Genomic DNA, 20,086 nt, shown 5'->3' with positions numbered 1-20,086 from the left:
GAGTCAGCAGTAATGACTGTAATGGTTATAATGGTTCAGAAGGACGGGTCGCCGAAGCCGAGGCGCTGCTGGGTGGCGTGGAGCTCCTGCAGCAGGGCCGGGTCCGCCAAGCCGAGCTGCGTGGACAGGCCGTCAGGCATCCCACGAGTGTCGACATCACCCGTGGCCCCCCCCCATCCTCCACGCTCTGCCCTCAGCAGTGACCGGCTTGAACCACGGGAGGGGGAGCAGCCACGGGGGGGGGGGGGGGGCAAAGGAAACAGCCCACGGTCACGTCACGCGTGGGAGGACTCACCTTTGTGGCGTATTTGTAGCACTGCTCCGCCTCCAGCTGCCGCCCCCCCTGCAAAACACAGCGGGGAAGGGCTGAGCAGCAGGGCAGGGCGCTGCTCGTGCCATCAGAGCACTGCAGTCATTGCTCCCCCAGCCATTCGTGCCCCTGGGATACACACGGTGTTGTTCACGGTCACCCGAGGAGCTGGCTGGGCAACTCACCTGCAAGCAGACAAGGGCCAGGTAAGCCCACACTTGAGCATTGCTGTTATTTAGGGCATTGGCTTCCGAGAGAGCATCCTCCGCTTCCACCAGCTCTTCCAGCTTGAGGGGGAAAGAAGAGAGGTGTGAGAAAAGGCAAAGAGCGGGCAGGAATGGCTTCAGAACTGAGCAGGCACCTGCTCCAACAGCCAAAAAACACTACAGATATAGCAAAGGGGAAACAGAGGAGCCTGAGATCCTCTGTTTGGTTCTCTCAGCCAAAGCCCTTTGGAAGGAGCACGCAGGGTGGAGCCCTGGGAGACACTGCGCTGCTGGTGGCTGTGTCTGGGTGTCCTTGGCAGCCCTTCAGAGCTGCTGGATTCCTCTGGGCAGGGAAAGCACCGAGATTCCTCATTGCTGACAACCTGCTCCATCCTTTGTGGTGATGTGCATAAAGTTAAGAATCAGAAAACATCCGAGTTGGAAGGGACCCATCAAAGATCATCAAATCCAACTGGCAGTCCAATAATCACCCCATAAAGTCAAACCCTATGCAGGCACTCAGGGCAGAGCCCAGGCACAGATGATGTTGGGGCCGGGGGCTCTGGCAGTGGGACAAGAAGGGGAGGGATGCTGCCCCTGGTTCAGTACTGAGGCTGATGGTTCTATTTGCTGCCTCCCATACAAGCAGCCCAGGGTGCCACCCTGTGACCGTGACAGTGTACAGCACACGACAGCTTCCCAGAGCATCGGTTTCACAGTTAAGCACTGAATAAAAGCAAAACACGCAGAACCAGACACAGCCCCAGGTGATGTGAACTTGGGATCTCACACCTAACAGCACTTACCCTATAGCAGGCGATTCCCACTCCCAGCCAGGTGAGACAGGATGCAGAGCTCTTGCAGGCTTCCAGGTAGATCTGCTTTGCTTTGCCAAACTGCCAGGAGAGAAACGATCACATTGTTCTCTGCATCCCCTCCATACAGCCTCTCACCTCGGGGCTTTGCCCAACAACCCACCCCAACTGTGGCTCAGACACAGCTGGGAGGCTGAGTGCTTCCCCACTGCCCCCAAAGCTGGTGGCTCTATGCTGCCAGGAACCAATGCAGTAGTGTAAAAGACACCCTCATTAATACAATGATGAGACTGTCCCAGCAGCACATTGAGACTAAGGAGCAAGGTTGCTCCATGCTCCAAAGACTTCAGTACTCCATAAGGTTTTGCTGCACTGCTGCATCTCAGCTACAGGTGATGGTGTTCTGGACCTGGGATCTGGCATCTACTTGTACTTGCTTTGTGGAACATGCCCTATTTCCACTCCTGCACGGCTCCTCACCTCTTTATTTTCCAGGTAAATGGAGCCCAGGCGCAGGTAGACAAAATGCATGTCTTCAGCATCCTCCACAAACCTGACAGTTCGCTCGTAGCACTCCTTTGCCTCCTGGAAGTCTCTCCTCAGGTAGCACAGATGACCCTTCAGAGCCCAGACATCAGGATTCTGTGCACAAAAAGCCAAGAGTGAGATGTGGCTCAGAGACAGGCAGGAGAGAGACCTAAAGGAGGACCCCTGTGATCAGTAGAAGGGGGGAGCTGGCAGGTATTTGATGAGAGCAGGACAGGCTCTATGCATGGAATAAAAATCAAGTCAGCAGGCTGTCTACGTAATGTGAGCAATAGAAGCCCCCTCCAGCCTTCCCTGCAGGGTGTCCTGGCCCATGCAAGGCTCCCAGCTACAAGTATGCAAGCAGCATTTGGAGATGGCAGCTTTAAAACCTCTGCACCTTCCATTCAACCCAACACTGAAAAGCTGCCTTCTCTCTCTGCTGAATAGCGACCTTGTTCCCCATGAAACAGGGGCTGCCTCACAGCGTAGGGAAAAAGGATCAGGATCTACACGTTCAAAGGGAAGAGAAAGGCAAACAATGCAGAGAGAGGAGTCCTCGCTCAGAAATGCCGCCTGCCTGTGTGTGGAAGATGACAGACAGCAAATGATACACTGGGTAACGAGGGCAGCGCTGCAGCCACAGCCTGGGGTGGTTAATGAGCCCATAATTGTCATCCCCCAGAGAAACTGCTGCGGATTACAATTAGAATTGCTCAGGTGGCAATGAAGCACAGACTCAAGGTTCATACACACAAACAACACAGGTGGAGACTGCTGCGGCATTCAGCCCATCTGCTACTTTGGGATGGCATCCTGCACCCGCAGACACGGAGGATTACCAGGAAGTCAATCCTAATTGTGTTCCAGAGACAGTCGTCACATTTGGAGAACTCTCCCTTCAACAAGCACGTCCGGGCCAGCGCCAGGTAATAAGCACTGGAAGGACCTTCCTGCTGGATCAGCAGCTCGTGGGCAAGTGCCATGCGAACAAACTGCAAGGGAATGGCACACTAGTGTAGCTGGGGGAGCAGGCAAAACATGGGTATCCCCAGCAGGACACTGCTCCTCCCCCTCCCTTCACTCCGTGTTGAACTGACCTGGATGGCATTGAATTTCATCAGGAATTCCACTGCCTTCATGAAGATTGTACAGGGAGGTTGCCTGTCTCCTGAAATGGGATGGCTCTGTCAGAAAATGCATCTCCATCAGTCCCAAAGTGAAACAAGAGCAGGGCTGAGCCCTTAGCAGGGACAGAGGAATCCCAGCAACACAGTGTATAGCTCAGAAGATGACAGGGGAGGCACTGCCATCTCTTTGCCATCCACAATAGAGCAGAGCTTTGCTGCAGATTCCCCAGCTAAGGGAAAAGAGCAAGGCTTGATGTCTCACCTTAGCATCAGAACAGCCTCAGCCCACTGCTCCCAAGTTATTTCCCTCCCTGCTGTTTACATAGAGCCATCTCCCAGCCCTGGGCTCTCCAACCCAAAACCAATTTACCACTCCCTGACCTTCTGGGTCTGTCTCCGATGCTGAACCCTCTTCCTCATCTGGAACCCCCTCTGCAATGAGACAGCCATTAGGTGCAAGCAAAAGAGTTTAGGGCAAACTGGCCAATTTGGAGCAGAACTCCAGAGAAATGGGAGAAAAGAAAATATATAAGAACCATCAGATTTCCATAAATAGGATGAAAATAGCTTGCAAGAGGTAATGCCTGACTCTCAAGTTTTGAATACAAGATTACCATATGAAATAGATATAAATGAGGCAATATCCCTTCTTCTGGCATATGACACTGGAGGCCTCTCTGCCTGCGGCGCTTTGCTTGGAGTGCTGATAGTGTCAGAAATAAAGCTAGTCAATCTTTGCCACAGCCCTGCCAAATATTCAGGACTTGGAACACAAAGCCCTGGCTTGAGCTGAAGCTGGATTCACAGAGGCCCCAAAGGAAGCCTTCAGGTCAGAACTGCCTCCAAGCAGCTGTTTTGTTGCTTTTGAATTGGTCAGACAGCGCTTTCCAAGCTGCATTGGGAAGACACAGCAACAGCTTTCATGAAAGCTAAACCTGGACAACCCTAAATTACACCAGTCGCAGTGGCAGCCCTACCCTTCCAAGCCTTGGAAGGTCCATTCTGGTCACTGACCACACATCTATATATCAGCAGCAATGAGCTGGGCCAGAAAAATAAATGCTGTGTACCTGTATTTCAACCTCAGCATTTAAAGCAGTTCACTTGCCCTGCTGTCTTTGGCATAATTCATAGTGTGTTCAAGCTCACAGCCCACCACTGTGTCCTTTACCCAGCTTATTTCTCCTCTTTGGTCTCACTGTTCTGCTCTGAGCCCCCTCACTGTGCTATAAAGGCACCTCCTGGTTTTGCTAGGAATTACCTTCACTGGAAGACCCCACAGAAGTAGCACTCGTTTTTTTCCCTTTGCCACTGATGCTCCTTTCCCTGGCCTGCTGTGGTTGGAGTCTCTTCTTGGCTTCACGGAAGGCCATTCCTGCCTGAGTATTATTATTCTGCAGCTCATAGAACAGACCTATGAAATACAGAAATAGCAGCATAAGCAGAAATCTAACCCTTAGTCCTCAGATTACAGCAGCAGGGAGGAACAGCAGGAGAAGAAACAAGGCTTGGCTCTACAGGAATGCCTTCAGCACACAGTCTGGCTTTGCTTTTGTACCTGAAAGCGTCCAGGCTACGACACTGGATGGCTCCAAGCAACAAGCATCCTCAAAGAAAATCTCTGCCTCTTCATAGTGCTGCAGCATGACTGCCACAATCCCACAGAGCAGCAAGCTGCGGACAGGAGCAGCTCCCCATCAGCAGCATGCAGGACACCCATCACCTTCCCACCCACTGGGAGCACACAGCACCTTCTCACATGACGTGGGTCCAGAGAAAGAGCCTCTCGGAAGCACTCCTGGGCTTTGAGGGTGTCCTCGAGCAGGAGGCAGAACGCCCCATAGTCCAGCCAGTACTGGATGTTGCGGTGGTCCTTAGTTATCCTCTGGACACGAGAGATTGACATTGGAGGGCTCTTGCCATCAAGCTCAGCACACACAGTGCACTGAGAAGACAGCTCTGCTATAACCATAGCTTTCCTCTGGCTGAGTTTAGCAGCTATTAAGCCCTTGTCTATCACATTCTAGGGTTTCACTTAATTGGGATCATGCTGGGCTTCCTCTAAGCCTCCTTCACCTATCAGTATCCTCCAGCTTAAGCTGGCCTCCTCTTAGCCACCTGATTGAGAAGCCAGTGCCCCCAGTGCAGACCCAGCGTGCCTTTTGGACTGGCTCATCCCATTTCCATTGGCCTTGAAACTGCAGACTCCAGTGAGATGGCCAGCTGCTGCCTCACATCCTCCAGGGAGCAGCATCTCCCTAGGAAATCCCTCACACATTCAGAGTGAGTATCCTGCTCATGTTCACCTCCGCCGTAATGGTGTGTTGGCTGCCAGCCCAGACACAGGATGGGGACAGGGAGGGACAGGGGCTCCTTTACCTGCTGGTGGTAGAGTGATGCCAGCTTGTAGTCCTTGTTGATTTCAGCTTCACGAGCAAAGAGCCAGAGCTGCTCATTAGTCACATGGATTCGAGGGACAGGGGAAGCAGTTTCTTCATACATTAGCTGGTAAGAAGTGAGACAGGGTTGGCCATAGCCAGGGATAAGAAGGAGGGTATGAACACTTCCCATGACAGCAGCAGCTCCCAGCCAACACTGCATGGAGCACAGCATGGCACAGCTAGGGCTGGATGAGTTGAAAAGCCATTCCAGCCTCCAGTTGATGGGAGCACAGCCTTGCAGTCCTGTGAAGCCATAACCATCCCCAGGCACTTCTACCACAAACAGGAGGGGTAACACCCATCATCTGCAGTTGTGGCAAATTAAAGTATCCCTCAGATCAAGACCAATTTCTGCTTCCTTTGAGGTGGCACTAGTGACCTCAGCACACACTGGGAGATCCATGCTCTGCCTTGGGTGTGGGGGGTGGCAGATGGCAGAGACCCAGCCACCCTCACCATGAGCCACCTACAGCAGCTGTTACCAGCTGTATTTCACAGGTTTCACTGTCTGGATTTCACAGCAGTGGGATATGCGTGCACCAGATCCTGCCTCTGCATGTGGTTCAGGGCCCATATGTGATAACTGCAGCAAATGGAAGCACAAACCTGCAGGTGTCTTGAAGGCAAAAGTACCTTCGCTAGAAGTGGTGTCTTGCACTGGATTCACAGTGAAGCTATGTCCCAAATTACCCATCCCAGCCAGTGTTTCTCCCTACCTGGTTCAGGGCAACGTGCATCTGATCCACCAGGTACACATACAGCTCACTGAGAAATGCTTGGAACTGCTCCTGGGTCTCAAATGCTGTGGTCCTCAGGTATTTTTCCCTCACAATCTTCACTACAGCATACTGTGGAGACATGTAACAATTGAACATGGCAGGTCCCCTGAAAGCTGCATAATCATAACAATACAGAGCCATAACATGGATTGTCATAGAGAATATCCTGAATTGGAAGGAATCCACAAAGATCATGGAGTCTAACTCCAACTGTCTGAAGCTCCATCCTAAGGATGAAATCCAGCCCAGCACTTAAGAAAGGTAAAAAGCGAAACAAAACAAGCAGGGACAAATTCCTTTCCCACCTTTCTGCCCTTGCTTTCCCTGACATGCAGGTGCCCCTTTAAGGGACATGTGGAGAAACCCCTTCTCCCTTAGGAAGGCTGTGAGCACTTTGCCTTCATCAGGATACAATGTGGGACAAATGGATGTGATCAGCCTTGCAGCCTTCCCCTGATAACAGGAAAAGTTCTCCCGGTGCATGCCCAAAACAGCCTGCTCTGTCAGGAAACAAACTGCCCTTCCCCATCTCTGCAACAGCCTCGGGTGACAGGAAGGGATTCTGTAGCAACACATCATGCTAAGTTATCACTGCGGAGCAGCAGTTCCTCACTGAGAAACTGCCAGGATAAAACAAGCAGGGAAGTGAAACAGCACAAAGGATCCCTGCCTTCAGCTGTTCCTTAAAAGCAAAATATTTCCCAGAGCTATTGAGCTCAAAGTTGAGCTGACGCCTCTGTTCCTCCAGGGTTTGATGGTCTGTTGCTCCTTGGTTTGGTGGCTGCTTTCCAAACAGCTCGTGGTATTCACTTAGGATGGCAACTGCAATGTTTGCGACGTGGTTGTGATAATCTTCTACGGCCTAAGAAATAGGAAACATCAAGAAGTAAATAAGTGATCAGATTTCAAAAGTCACTTCATGCCATCAACCTTGAAACGTCTTTTATTTGCCAGAGCCCACACCTCCCATTAGCTCCACCTGACTCAAGTTGCAATTAGTGTCACACAGCCTTTCCCATCCATGCCTCAAGGCTGCAAAAATACCTACACGTAAATACAGAAGTGCTCCTTCATCATTAGTTATTGTTCCTGCTACATTTTTCACTCAGAGTCCACTGGTTGTCTCTTCTGTAGCAGCAGAACTGGCTGCAAATACACTGTATCTCACTTGCTGAGAGCCCTTTGAAGCCACAGGCCAGACCCCCCTCAGAAGTACCCATAATCTCAGCAGGTAGAAGCTTCCATGCATGGCAATAATCAAAATGCATCACTTTGTGCCCTCCAGACAGTCCAGCACAAATCAATTCTGCAGCAGCACTGGGGTCATTGCTTCGTCCCCCACTGTTGCTTTGAATTTCCCATCAGCCAGGGGCCATCTGAGGACACGTTCCTTCAATGGCTGTTCCGTACCTACAGAAAACCAGCCAGTGTTCTCTGATCATTTTCTGGGGTCAGGAAATTGAACATGCAAAAGTCCTAAAAAAAAGATTCTGGGTGACCCAAGTGGTGTTGGTGCTGAGTCTGTTCATATTTGTCTGGGCATTAAGAAGTACACAGAATAGGCTGAGACAAGACAATGTTGGGACTGCCCGGAGGCAAACAGCTCCGGTACCTCTCTCCATTCACTTCCAAACACCCCCACACTGCTGCTTTCTTCTCTGTCTTTTCTAGATCTCTCCCTTTTTAAGGGCTGCAAATACAAATAACAGCCCAGAAATGATTTCCCAAGGCATCATACTACAAAGATAACACATCCCAAAGTTTTCTGTATGCTCCCTCTGCAAACCTCATTTGTGTGTTGCTGCAGGGCTCAGACTGGAGATGGAAATCTCTCAAGGGAGAGGGATGAGGATAGGACAAGGCAGCAGGGTGCTGATGGGGCCATAGGCTCCTGCACGTACCTTCTTGGCTCCTCCAGGCCGGGGAGGCAGCAGAGGGCGAGGTGGAATCATCTCCTTGACCCTGTCAATGTGAAGACAGAAGGGATCAGCACCTTCAGTCCTTAGAACACAATCCTGCCCACCTAAAAAGGTGTCACATCCTTGTGTTGGCTCCTAACACAATCAGCAAAGCAAACTGCTTCCCCCACACCAAACCTAAATCCTGTAGCTGATCTGCCAGCTCAATCAGCCTCTGGGCAGCTGACTTATCCAGGTTCAGGTCTCTGTATACTCAGAGATCTGAAAGGTTTCAGTGATGAGATGCAGCTCTCCTCTCACTCACCTCGCCCACACAAACAGTGATGCCACAGCCTCTGCTCCTGTCCCCCTGTCATCCCCATCAGCTGCTTTTGCCCATGAGCCTCAACATGAGGCTCCAAAATACCCTTCAGAAAGCTGCTGCTCCTGCTGGTCACTCATCCCACACAGGACGTATCCCCACAGGACACGAATACAGTCATCTAACTCTGCATGAGGCTGCTGTAGGCACCAGGGAAGATGCCAGGTCTATGGAAAGCACAGTGATCTTAAGCAGCAACGTGTCCTTTTCCTTCTTTTGCACACCCTGCTGTGCTGTCTGGTCCTCTTGTTCTGCAGTGCCTCCCTGCAGAGATCTGGCATCACTCCTTGAGAAGCCACTGAGCCTGAACAGTGCAGCGCCCACACTCACAGTCCCACTTCAGAAGAGCTCCCATCACTGCCGTGTTACCTCTGCTAGTGGCACAAACGAGAACCAAACTGCTTCACTTCCAAAGCAAACCGAGCACAGCAGCAACTCGAGCAAAGTAAGAGCGGAGGCTGACAGGAAATGTTGGATGCAGACCAAGAAAGGGAGTTGTGCTTTGCTAACGAGCTCTGCATTCAAGCTACCTTCCAGGAAATAAAAACAACAACAAAAAGCATCATTGCTGAACACGTGTGCCAGGACACGTGTATGTGTCATCAGCTGAAGCCCCCCAAGAAAGGACTTTCTATGCCACTCAGATCTGATTTTCCAGGCTTCCCATCCACAGCTGCACAAGGCAGGTGAGCAAAGAGGAATTACAGTGAATTTCTGTAAGCTGCAGTAGTGTAGGAAGCAAATAAAAAGGCTCAGGGGAAAGTCTACTGTAAGGGAGCCTCGCTTTCCCCAAACCTGTTTTCCTGGAAGACAGCAGGCAGAACAAAAGACAATGCACATATTTCCTGTTGAAAGAATGGCTGCTGCTGTGTGGTTTCTCCTCATGTTTCTGGCCCGTGCATGATGTGGTTTATGCATTTGCTGTATTTTCTCTTTTTTTTATCCAATTAATTACACATGTTAGGTCTTCTGCAGGTAGCACCACAGCAGGGCTACTGCTCCATCGACAGGAAGCAACCGCCTTAAATTAAACACACAGGGAAAGCCTCGAAGCCTCAGAGATGAGAGTTCAGCTCTACAGCAGAACTGTAAGAAAAGCAGAGCCCAGGAACAGGAAGAAAGGTGTGAGAAAGCTTCAGAAGAGCAACAGAATGCTATTGTGAAGTTAGAGCAGTGCTACCTACAGCAGTCCACTGGTGGCCAGCCCTGACCAAGCAGCTGAACATCACGTGCAAGAGGCAAGCAGGGGGGGATTAATGGGAAACAAAGCCTGGACGGGAACACAGATACTGTTGTGCAGAGATGCCAGCTCAGATGAATGCAACTGTTTCCCAAAGCCAGGCAATGGCACTGCTGAAGCAGCCTGATGGATCTGTCCTCCTGATTTCAGTGGGTGTTGGATGAAGCCTTCAGCTGCTGCTTGCAGCAATGGGTAGGTTCCCTATACAGCCTGGTCTGTGCCCTGCAGCATTGAGCTGTCAGCTCCAGAGTTATAGCATGTCTTTACACACCTTTTGGTGAGCTCCTCTTGCTGTCGTTTGGGTACCAAAGCCTTGTCCAGCTTTATCTCCATCATCAGGAATGTTCCTGCTTCAACATATTGCTGTGAAGATAAACATTGCTCTCTCAGTGTTGTGCTGCCTCAAGACATTACTGACAGATGAAAAACTGAACATTCAGCTACAGATCTTCAGCAAATCCTCTTTAAACCGCAGAGATCCTGCTTGCTTTAGAACTTGCACACGAAATGATTTACAGTAGAAAAATTCACCTTGAGAAGTCAGTCTAGGAAAAAAAAAACAGCAACCACCCAGCCAATCATTTTGCTTGGAGGATTGAATATGCATTCTGCATTATTTTGAGAGAGAAGTCACAAAAAGGAAGAAACTCTTCTAAATAATGCCTAATTATTTATAGAGACCTTCTAGCCCAATGTTAGACTTTCCTCCAGCTGAACGTCACTGGAAGAACTCCAGGACAGCATCTGCGTAAAACATCCCTTGTCTCCAGCTCACTCTTAAATAACTTCATTAGGTGAAAGGTGTGAGACGCTGATACAGCCATGGTCTAGAAGTCTTTTCTTCTCTTTGGAGATACAAAATTACCTTTCCTTCAGGATTGAGAGATGCAGCATCTTCAGCAAGATCTGACAACTGCGTTTTTGTTAAGTTGGACATCTGTTGGAAAGCAGGAAAAGACATCTCGATTTCAGATCCAAAACTCACGCCCTCATCAAGTGAGGATGTGATACATTTGTTCAGATAGCATTTACTAGAATTTCAAGGTGATAAGCATCCCTCAGCTGGCTAAAGCAATGCAGCATCCATCCCTGATTCTGACTACCTCTGATGTAGAAAAGGTCCAAGTGTGCTGCAATATGCGTCTCTAGACCTCACCCTTCTGCTTAATTCATGTTCTCTGGTTACCTTCTCCTTATCTTCCTTCTGGGCCTTGCTGGGAACAGCTCTGGAAAGAGATGAATTGGTTCCTGGGGTCCCTGATCCTTCTTTAATCAGACTGATCTGAGGACGGAGATCCCGCAGAACACTCTGCTGTCTTTTAGTCTGAAGGGGGTAGAGGGTGGAAAGAAAAGACAAAAGTGAGGAAACTGAAGGACAAGGCATTCCTTTACCTTAACCTTTCGCATCACAGAACACAGAGTCTAAATACATTAAGCAGCTCTGCAACCTCATCCTTTCCCCACAGGCAGTTAGCTGCTGTGCTCAAGGCCAGCTCTGATACCACACAGCTGTACAACCTCAGGTCTGACTGCTGAGAAAAGAGCTGCCTGAGAAAGCCTCACTGGAGCCTCCTTGCTCAAAGGCTGCAGTTTCACCTGGGCACTGTCCCTGGGTTCTTGCACGAACACAATTCTTGATGTGCCTCACAGGCATGGACTTGCCTGGTGATGTGAACTGCTAGAAGCAGTGGCTGCCCTCCCCAGCTGCACCCTGCATTGTGTTTTAGGTGCTGCTGCCTGCCCTGGGGTGACTCAGCTCCCAGCCCTCTTTCCCAAGCAGAGCAGTTTCCCCTGACACACCTGCGACTTGCTGGGACCAGGTTTTTCACTCTGCCTGTTTACACACTGTGTGAGCACCAAGGCAGGGCTCCCAGCTGTCAGCACTAAAGGAGTTGGGTCAGCAAGGACTCAGCCATGTGGTATGTCCTGCTTTTTCCCCCAGCAGCAGCAGGTAGGCACTGAGATGGGCTGTAGTTCCCCCAGCTCCCACAGCATGGGCTGCAGCACTAAGGGAACGTGGGCAGTGAAAGCAAGCTGTGCATCTGCCCTCCTGAAACAAGCTCAGGTCTGTTTCAGGAGTACTGTGGGAAAACGGAGACGTAACTGTCACTTTTAGTAACAAGGAGAGGGGGGGGAAGAGAAAGACAAATAAACCTCCACGAGCTACAGCTGAAAGAGCTCCAGTGACAGCTTTTCTGGTTGTTGCCTGGGGTAACGCTATCCTTTTAGAGCCACTGTTTGCTCTTCCCAGCAAAGCAGTTTATTTGTCTGCGCTCCTGAGTGGGGAGTGAGAAGCAATCTCACAGCTCTACTTACTCAGCTGCTGACAGAGAAGGGAGTGCACTGAGATCCAGAGCCTCCCCCAGCCCCTAAACCTGCTCACCCACACCCAACAATCACCTGCCTTTGAGAAGGCTGCGCTTAGCAGCTCCTATCATTGCTCTCCAGCTCCAGAAGAGCAGTGAGCTCTCAGATCTGGCCTTTGAGCACTGTTCTGCCCATTCTTCCTGCTCCCAAACACCACACTGCTCACCCTGCCTGCACCCACCCTGCACAAGCAGCTGCAGAGGTGGCACAGAGCCTGGCTGTTCCACCAGCTCTCACCTTCTCGAGCACCTCGCTGTCCTGGTAGGCAAAGACACGAAAAGCACCTCGGATCCGCTTCACGCCAGGACACAGCAAAGGCATCATGTTGACATATGCCACACCATGGAAGAAAATCTGCTTGTCCTCATCTCCCTGGAAACACAGATCAAGGCACTGAGATACCGAACAGACTGTTATTCTCTTAAGGAAACAAGGTCACCGATCCCATTAAGAAAAGGCCACGCAGCAAAGCGAAGCACCTGACAAGCCAGGGGCTCTGTCACTGGCACACAGCCACGGCAATCCAGACAAAAACACTGGAGTCATTCGATATGTAGAATATCAATTTTATTCCAACCCCAGCAGGGCAGCCGTTCTCCCCAATGCCCACACTGTGCCACTCCTCAGTACAGTCTTATCCTGATCCGGCTGCCAAATTACTAGCCACCTGGTTAGGAATCCAAATGACCCTATCGGAGCTGTGAGCATCTCAGGTTTGACACAAGTCAAGCAGCTACAGAAGCCTGAGTGCCTAGGCCAGCAGAAGACCAGTCAGGGTAAGGTGAAGTATCTCAGTCACAATCCTGGCACCACTGGGCGACAAATGAGATTTAGACCAACTTTGCCCTGGAACATATTAGAGACTGTCACAGAACCAGCTGTCGGGAGCAGAACCATTAGCAAAGGAGCTCTTTCTCTGCTATGTCACTTAAGTTGAGGTGCGAAAGCAAAGCTTATTTACACCCACAGAAAGCAGGCATGAATTTCTTCATGTGCAAGAAAACAAAACCAAAACAACATTGGCTGAAGATAAGCTTCATGAATTACTTCACTTCTCCAGAAGTGCCCCCTCCCTGCCCTTTTCCACCAAGCTACACGCCTGGAAGCTTTTAGGAAACAAAATCTCACCCTCCTTTGTTTATTTAGCAGCTCTATGAGGCTGATTAAACCCTTCACAAAGCCTCCAGCCCTCTGACTTGCTTTGGCTGGTTCACTGCTGGTTTTGGTGTAACAAAGGCGTGGAAAAAAGTGCTCAATGACAAAATGCTGCTCCACAAGCCATGGCAACATGTCCCTCCCCACTTTTACCTTGTCAGCTTTGCTGGTTTTCCCTTTGCTGGATGGGGTCAATGGCATCCTGCAGACCTCCACTGGCCAGTACTGGCACTCTGCGATTCGCTTCTTCAGGCTGAATACAGAGGAAGGCATTGAGAACTTGCAGAGCTCAGGATCTCCCCAGTTAGCCACGCTGCCCTCCCTTCTGTCCCAGTGGCCTCATATCCCTCCACCTGGCTTTACACCACCCCACTCCCATGGCACAGCAACCAGCCTTGCACCATTGAAACAAGAGCTTTTGGGACATGTTCCATTCCATCCACCACTACATACATTTATGGCACCACCAGCTATAAAAGGATTGCAAGAGCAACACACATACGGTTTCTCTCTCCTGTTTACATCAGAATTGAAGCAAAAAAAAAGAAGAAAACGAAATATGATTAATGTTGGTATAAATCCAAAGCGGATCCCAGGCTGAGGAGTATGTATGTATGTATGTGGTGGGAAGGGGAACAAAACTCCAGCAGATAGAAAGGAATATTTCCACATGAGAAATTCCTTGGCTGTGAAGCACACAGCCGTGGTGAAGCTGAGGCCAAGAACGTTGCAAGAGTCAACGAGAAGTGCGATGCCTATCCTGATCTTGAACATTTCTGGAGCTATTAAAAGTTCTGTTTATCCAATAAAAAAGCAAGTGGAAGAGTGCCCATGTAGAGCAAAAGGATTTTAATATACTGGGAATTCAACCAAACTCAATTAGCAGCTAAGAGGAAAGCTGTGTGGGTTCACCATGGCTGCCCCCCCCCCCTTCCTTCAAGCCTTCAGGTGACAGTGGTGAAGAGGTCATGGGAGGGAACACAGCCGTCATTAAGTGTTTGCACTGCAGAAGGAACAGTAACCAGCTCCAACTGCTGGCAGCAAAAGAGAGCATTTACAGCCTGAAGACAGCAAATACAGCCAATTCATCTTCTCCCACCGATGCAGAGCTAAGTTGCTGCCAGCAATTAAATGCAGTTAAAGTGCTCTCTTGCTAACACTAGCACCTTCAGCCAGCAGACAGCATACAAGACCCAAGGAAGTTCTTCATTTTCTCAGTGATGCCCAAGACATACAGACAGCATAGGAGATGTACGGCCACATAAGAGGTCTAAGAAAGTTTGTGCATTGCTTCTCACCACCCAAGACAGGTCAATTAAGTGCATTCTCAAGCAGTTTCTCTCATCACTCAGTGCTGGGAGGTTCTTGTGCCCCTTACATGAGTACTGCAGCAGGATCAAGGTAACAGCGTCGTTCCGTGTCCCACACGATTCTCTTTGTGCTTTCTGCCTGGATCCTAAACTCCCTGTCCTGAGAGATGTAATATATGGTCAGGAGGAGTGTATTGCCAGGAGAGCAAGTCCCACAGCCTGCATCACCCCCAAATCACCTCCCTAAAATGTTCCCTGGGATAGAACATGACTCAGAGAGGTGTCCCACTCACCCAACATGGGATACCCCAGCAGAGTAAGTGAGCAGCCACAGTACTAGGAGCTTGGCTCACAAAGAGGCAATACAAAGCCTCAGCCCAGCAGCTCAGGAGTGACGACTAGACTTGCCACATGCACTCCTGGGAGCCCTCCTGCAGAGTGTTAGCATGCCTGTGGTAAGCCAGCATGCCTGCCCTGCTGGCTTGCAGAACCATCTCCACTCCCAGACACTGCACACAGAGCTGACCACCCACCTTCCCCCCAACCCTCCTGAAATGAGTCTCTCAGTGTCTTCATCAGTGCCTTCAGGGAGGCCTGATGGTTCTCTTCCATCCAGAACACTGTCAGCCCTTCCTCACCTCTGCCTTGTTGAGCTCTCCATCCTCATCCTCATAGGGACCACCAAGAATGAAGGAGTTGGGTATGTTCAGAGCACCAGGGGCCGTGACATTAGCAAGAGACCATTTTTTAGGTCGGGGTAATGGTTCTTTGTCACCATGAAGCTTCAGGATGCCATTCATGAAGAGCAAAGGGACTTCTTTCTAAAGAGACACAAGAATGAAAGGACTTCTGCCTCCAACATGAGCAAGAGCAAGTGTCAGCTGCTCCGAGCTGTGCTTAACAAAGCATGGAAGCAGTGCAGGGGCCTGGCTTGAAGAACACACTCCACCACATGCATACAAAGAAGGGAGAAAAAAAATCACGGCATGGAAAAAAACCTGCCAGTTTCAACCCAAATTTTGCCATGCAGTTCTTTATCCATGTTAAAGAAACACCAGGGCTGTAGCCCCACGGGTCTGCTCACTTGTTCCATGATGGGGGACCCACCTCGCTGTGCCAGGACCCAAACTCACCTTCCCAACTGCTGGTACTTGCAAGCAAGCCATGTAGTTTTGCGGTGGTTCAGTGGGAACAAATGCTTCGGGGACAGAATAAGCTGCCTCCAGCGTGACACTCATGAAGCTCCCATCTGAAAGCTGACTTGCAGAAAGGAGGGGCTTTTTGGTGCACACAGACACTTCAAGAGAACACTGCAGGGGAAAATGATTTAAAAAACAGCTAATAACTGGACAGTTAGAATTCTCTGCTCTTGTGGGAGAAGCAAGCAGAAACCCAAGGCTAGAACATAGAACGTTATCTTATTCCTCACTTCAGATGTTAAAGGAAACAGGCACAAGAAAGGAATTTCATGGTCAATCTTTCCTATGTCCAAATTGTGATATTGGCACATTTGCCTCAGAGCCTACAGAAGGCACAGCACACATATAGTCAGGATCTCTGACAGGAAAAAGAACACCAGGGATAGAAAACAATGCTTGTGATTCAGAGCATGTGAAAGCTACAGTTGCACTTACAGCTCTGTCCTATCTCCATGTACTGTGTACAGTCATTAGCTACCTGCCCGACCCTGGATGGGTGCTGCACAATGAAAAGCCAGCTGTTCAGCATTTATCATCTTTCCTCCCTCATGGGTGGCCCCATGCCTTGCTTATTATATCATTTAAATACAGGAGTGTGAATGCAATACCTATCCACCTTCTTCACTCACGGTGCTAAGCAGACGAAGACTCAGGAGCAAAGTTAGACATTTTTCCAGTCTCTTACTTCATACCCTGTTTTATTCACTGGGTACTTTTCAATCTGCTGAATGTATGAGGGCCTTGCAGGAAAGGCAGTCGGAGGTTGTGCAATAATAGACTGTGAGACATTTTATTCATAGAAAGGAAGACTAATGAAGTTGGGCAGGTAATCCTGCCTTTCCCTTTTTCTGATTTTTCACTACGATTTCTATCTTGAATATTTTTTCCCAAGGCAATTTGGTAGCTGCACTCATTAGCATTTCCTAGCACGACCTCACCTATCATAAGCACCTTGGAACAGACGTCAATGGGAGTACGAAAAGCCTCCAAGCTTTTAATATATAGGGCTGTAATATATCTGTGACGAGCTAGGTGGCTGAGTAATGCTCGTCTGCCCCATTAAAAAGCAGCAGAGAGCCGAATGAGCGAAGGAACAGTTCCAAATTCCACATACCTTGGCCTCCAGGTGAAGGCTTTCTGATGGAGATGTAGACACTGCATACAAAGGAGCCAAGACTGTAAACGAGCACTGTCCTGAGAAGAACCAGCAAGGAGGAAAGCTTACAGTGCAACCCTCTGCAGAAAACTTCAGCCTTTAAGTTGTGCTGCTACAACTCCTAAAGCTGAACTGCTGCTGCCATCCCCTCTCCCCTTTGGCCCCAGCTTTCTAAAGACTAAGAAGTCCATTTTCATCAGGAGGAGGTTATTTACGATGAGGAGTCCATGAGCAAAGATCACTAATACCAGGGAACAGGAAGTGGCTGTGGAAGTCCATGTTGTACCTTGCAGCAGAGGTAGAAGGTCCAACACAGCTTGGCCAAGTGGCACGGTCTTCTCCTCCTTCTGTTTCTTGTCCTTTTGCAACACTTCTATCACTGTCACTATAGAGAAAAATAAGACAGGAGCTGGCAGTGTTTCTCAGCTTCAGAGAAGTTTGGAGCAGCAAGCTCTGGCAGGGGCTGCAAAGGGTCTGCGTCAGCTCCAGCACATGCTCCTGTATCACCTCACATGGCTGACAAGAACAGTGAAGCCAAAGGGCCAAGCCAACATGAAAGGGGATTCTTCCAGCTGGCACAGAGGAGAACAGAAGGGCTGAGATTCCCCCACTGCTGCTGCTTAAGTGCTATTCTTGAACATGTGACTCCTTCAGCAAGAAGGCAGAGTGCAGCAGCTGACAGCACCACCTCCACCCCTCCAAGGAGTGACACTCTGCATCAGGTACTTACAGAGTGCAGGTTTTTGTGCAATGTCGACCCAAGAGTTGGGCCCATCGGGGCTGTATTCAAAGCTGGCCGTGAAGTTATAGTTTGCCACCCCATTTGGTGTGACTTCAGTCTTGGAGGAGTCTCCCAGGATCACCCCATTGAACTCCACATGAACCATCGTCATTGAGGTGTCACTTTTGAGACTTTTCTGTGAAACACAGACAGATAACAGACTAAGCAGATGGTTTGCAATAAAACAAAGACACCTCCAGGAGGGGGCTTTAGCTCTCCAACCTGGACAGAGCACATTGGTGAAACCTTCTGGCTGTTCCACTGCAAGAATGGGGAAGAGGCACAGAGCACAGCTGTGCTGAGACCTGTCTTTAGGAAGGACATTTCCTGGTCCGCCACGCTGTGATGCCTCAGGGATTAAAAAGGGGATGAAAGCCATATCTAAAGCATATCCAAAAATATCCCATTGATACAGCACTTCCAAGAAAGCTGGGATTTTTGTTGTGTTCTAAGAAGGTTGTCTCTGAGCTGCATGGCTGAGCTCACAGGACACTCGTGTGTATCACATAGCTGCAGCAAGCCCTGAAATCAAGCCAGGGCTCCAGCAAGCTCTTTGGGGAGCTCTGGAACGTGCTGCTAGGCCAGCTTTACACAGAGACAAAGAGGTCAAAGTTATAACACATCTCCACAAAAGGCCACAAACACGGGTGAACAGGCATGGTGACAGCACAGCACCTTGCAGCCACACACCCAGGCAGCCCTGACCTGCGGGCACATCCACTTCAGGGTGAGGATGTGATGAGACATCGGCTACAGGAGGAGCTCCCCTCAGGATAAACACAGTTCCCTTTTCCATTCAGAGAAGACTGACCACCCCCCCACTGCATGCAGGGACCATTCCGGGCCCTGAGCTCCTGCTCTCCATGTCACTGGGTTAATTAGTTCCATATTGGCTTTTGCACAAAAAGAGACTTCATTCACTTGATTTTAATTTCCCATCGTGCTTACTGGCTCCATGAGCATGCATTATGTGAAAGGCTAAACAGAAGAATCCAATTAACCTTTCCCATTAATTATCTTATTCTCCTCTCATTCTTCTCTACAACTCTAATTAAACAGATTCTGTGTTTCACACAGTTGGACCTTTTCCATATTATTGTTATTATTGTACATTTGGAAGCCTCTCCCCTTTAGCCATAGCCGGGGCATCCACAATCTCTCTGGGCAACTGTTCCAGCACCTCACCACTCTCAGAATAAACAACTTCCCCCTGATATCCAACCTAAATCTTCCCTCCTTCAACTTAAAACCTTTTCCCTTGTCCTGCTGTTATCTATCCTTTCGAAGAGTTGGCTCCCCTCCTGTTTGGAGGCTCCCTTTAGATACTGGCAGGCTGCACTGAGGTCACCCTGCAGCCTTCTTTTCTCCATGCTGAACAAGCCCAGCTCCCTTGGCCTGTCTTTGTAGGGGGGGTACTCCAGCCCTCTGATATTTTTGTGGCCTCCTCTGGACCCTCTCCAGCAGCTCCATGTCTCTCTTGCACTGAGGGCCCCAAACCTGCTTGCAGTACTCCAGATGGGGCCTCACAAGAGTAGAGCAGAGAGGGACAACCACCTCCATGTCCCTGCTGGCCACCCCTCTTCTGACCAAGCCCAGAACACCATTTGCTTTCCAAGCTACAAGAGCACCCTGCTTGCTCACATTACACTTTGAATCCACCAGGACCCCCAGGTCCTTCTCAGCTCCCATTGACTAAACCAGCTGGGACACATCCACAAGAGCTTTACCAGGTCCTGGCCCTTCACCACGGTGATCTGTACCACGTTGCTCTGTAACGGCTGCGACTCGCTGTGAGCAGATGTATCATGAGGACTGGACTCCTTGGGGACCTCCATGGCTCTATGGGATAAAGAATGAGACAAACATAGGATTTCTCCTTCCATGCAGATCAAGAAGGTTCACCCACCCTTCAGAGGGGACCGTTCCCAAAGGATCACAACGAGTTTGCAGCGTTATCTGGGGCTGTCAACACTGCAAAAAGGTGGCTTCAGGAGGGCTGAGTGTTACAGGAGGAGAAGGAGAAGGAGGAGAAGGAGGAGGAGGAGGAGGAGGAGGAGGGAGAGGAGGAGGAGGAGGAGGAACTCCATGTAGAAGTGACCCAGGAATCACTCATGTAGGCCCCAGGCCTACAGCCCACAGGTGGGCCGTGGCAGGGCCAAGGGCAACACAACCCTTCCTAAGGCCTCAGTGCGGGCTGCCTGCAGCTCCCCACACCCAGCACCCTTACCGCAGAGCCCGAGGAGCCGGGAGGAGCCCCGGGGGTGCGGAGCGGGCGAAGAACCGACGTGAGCACCGGGAGCCGAACTGGGCGGCGGCGGGACGCGAACCCGCGGCCTCAACTGCCTCAGGGGGCGGGCGGTGTCGAGCCTGGCTTCCCGCAACCACGGCAACG

General features: G+C 50.2%; 1 protein-coding gene across 3 annotated transcripts; it reads right to left on the bottom strand.

The window, feature by feature from the left end:
* Positions 1-3: 3 nt before the first annotated feature.
* CFAP70 (cilia and flagella associated protein 70) lies at positions 4-20,080 on the bottom strand. Of its 3 annotated transcripts, none has more exons than XM_032447708.1 (28): positions 19,922-20,080; positions 19,422-19,533; positions 17,644-17,830; positions 17,200-17,298; positions 16,872-16,951; positions 15,692-15,868; positions 15,197-15,379; positions 14,627-14,718; positions 13,402-13,501; positions 12,331-12,465; positions 10,883-11,050; positions 10,592-10,663; positions 9,998-10,089; positions 8,108-8,168; positions 6,877-7,068; positions 6,144-6,275; positions 5,366-5,491; positions 4,738-4,871; positions 4,545-4,660; positions 4,248-4,400; positions 3,368-3,418; positions 2,957-3,027; positions 2,699-2,851; positions 1,812-1,973; positions 1,323-1,412; positions 496-597; positions 296-343; positions 4-116 (listed from the first exon to the last, which is right to left on the bottom strand). In XM_032447708.1, exons 2-28 carry the CDS (start codon positions 19,527-19,529, stop codon positions 36-38), a joined length of 3,165 nt encoding a protein of 1,054 aa, XP_032303599.1. In that variant the 5' UTR covers positions 19,530-19,533; positions 19,922-20,080; the 3' UTR covers positions 4-35. The 3 variants fall into 3 exon arrangements, with proteins under 3 accessions (XP_032303599.1, XP_015732656.2, XP_032303600.1); XM_015877170.2 differs by having other exon boundaries at positions 10,913-11,050; XM_032447709.1 differs by lacking the exon at positions 3,368-3,418.
* Positions 20,081-20,086: the final 6 nt, after the last annotated feature.

The sequence above is a fragment of the Coturnix japonica genome, chromosome 14 (assembly GCF_001577835.2).
Source record: "Coturnix japonica isolate 7356 chromosome 14, Coturnix japonica 2.1, whole genome shotgun sequence".
NCBI lineage: Eukaryota > Metazoa > Chordata > Aves > Galliformes > Phasianidae > Coturnix > Coturnix japonica.
This window is presented reverse-complemented; position numbering and strand designations above follow the sequence as displayed.

Coding starts and splice junctions, on each gene's coding strand:
- CFAP70 (XM_032447708.1), bottom strand. CDS start 19,529: ATGGAGGTCCCCAAGGAGTCCAGTCCTCATGATACATCTGCTCACAGC. Junction 16,952..17,199: donor CCTTCTACCTCTGCTGCAAG/GTACAACATGGA, acceptor GGTTCTTCTCAG/GACAGTGCTCGTTTACAGTC. Junction 1,413..1,811: donor TTTACCTGGAAAATAAAGAG/GTGAGGAGCCGT, acceptor CTCTCCTGGCAG/TTTGGCAAAGCAAAGCAGAT.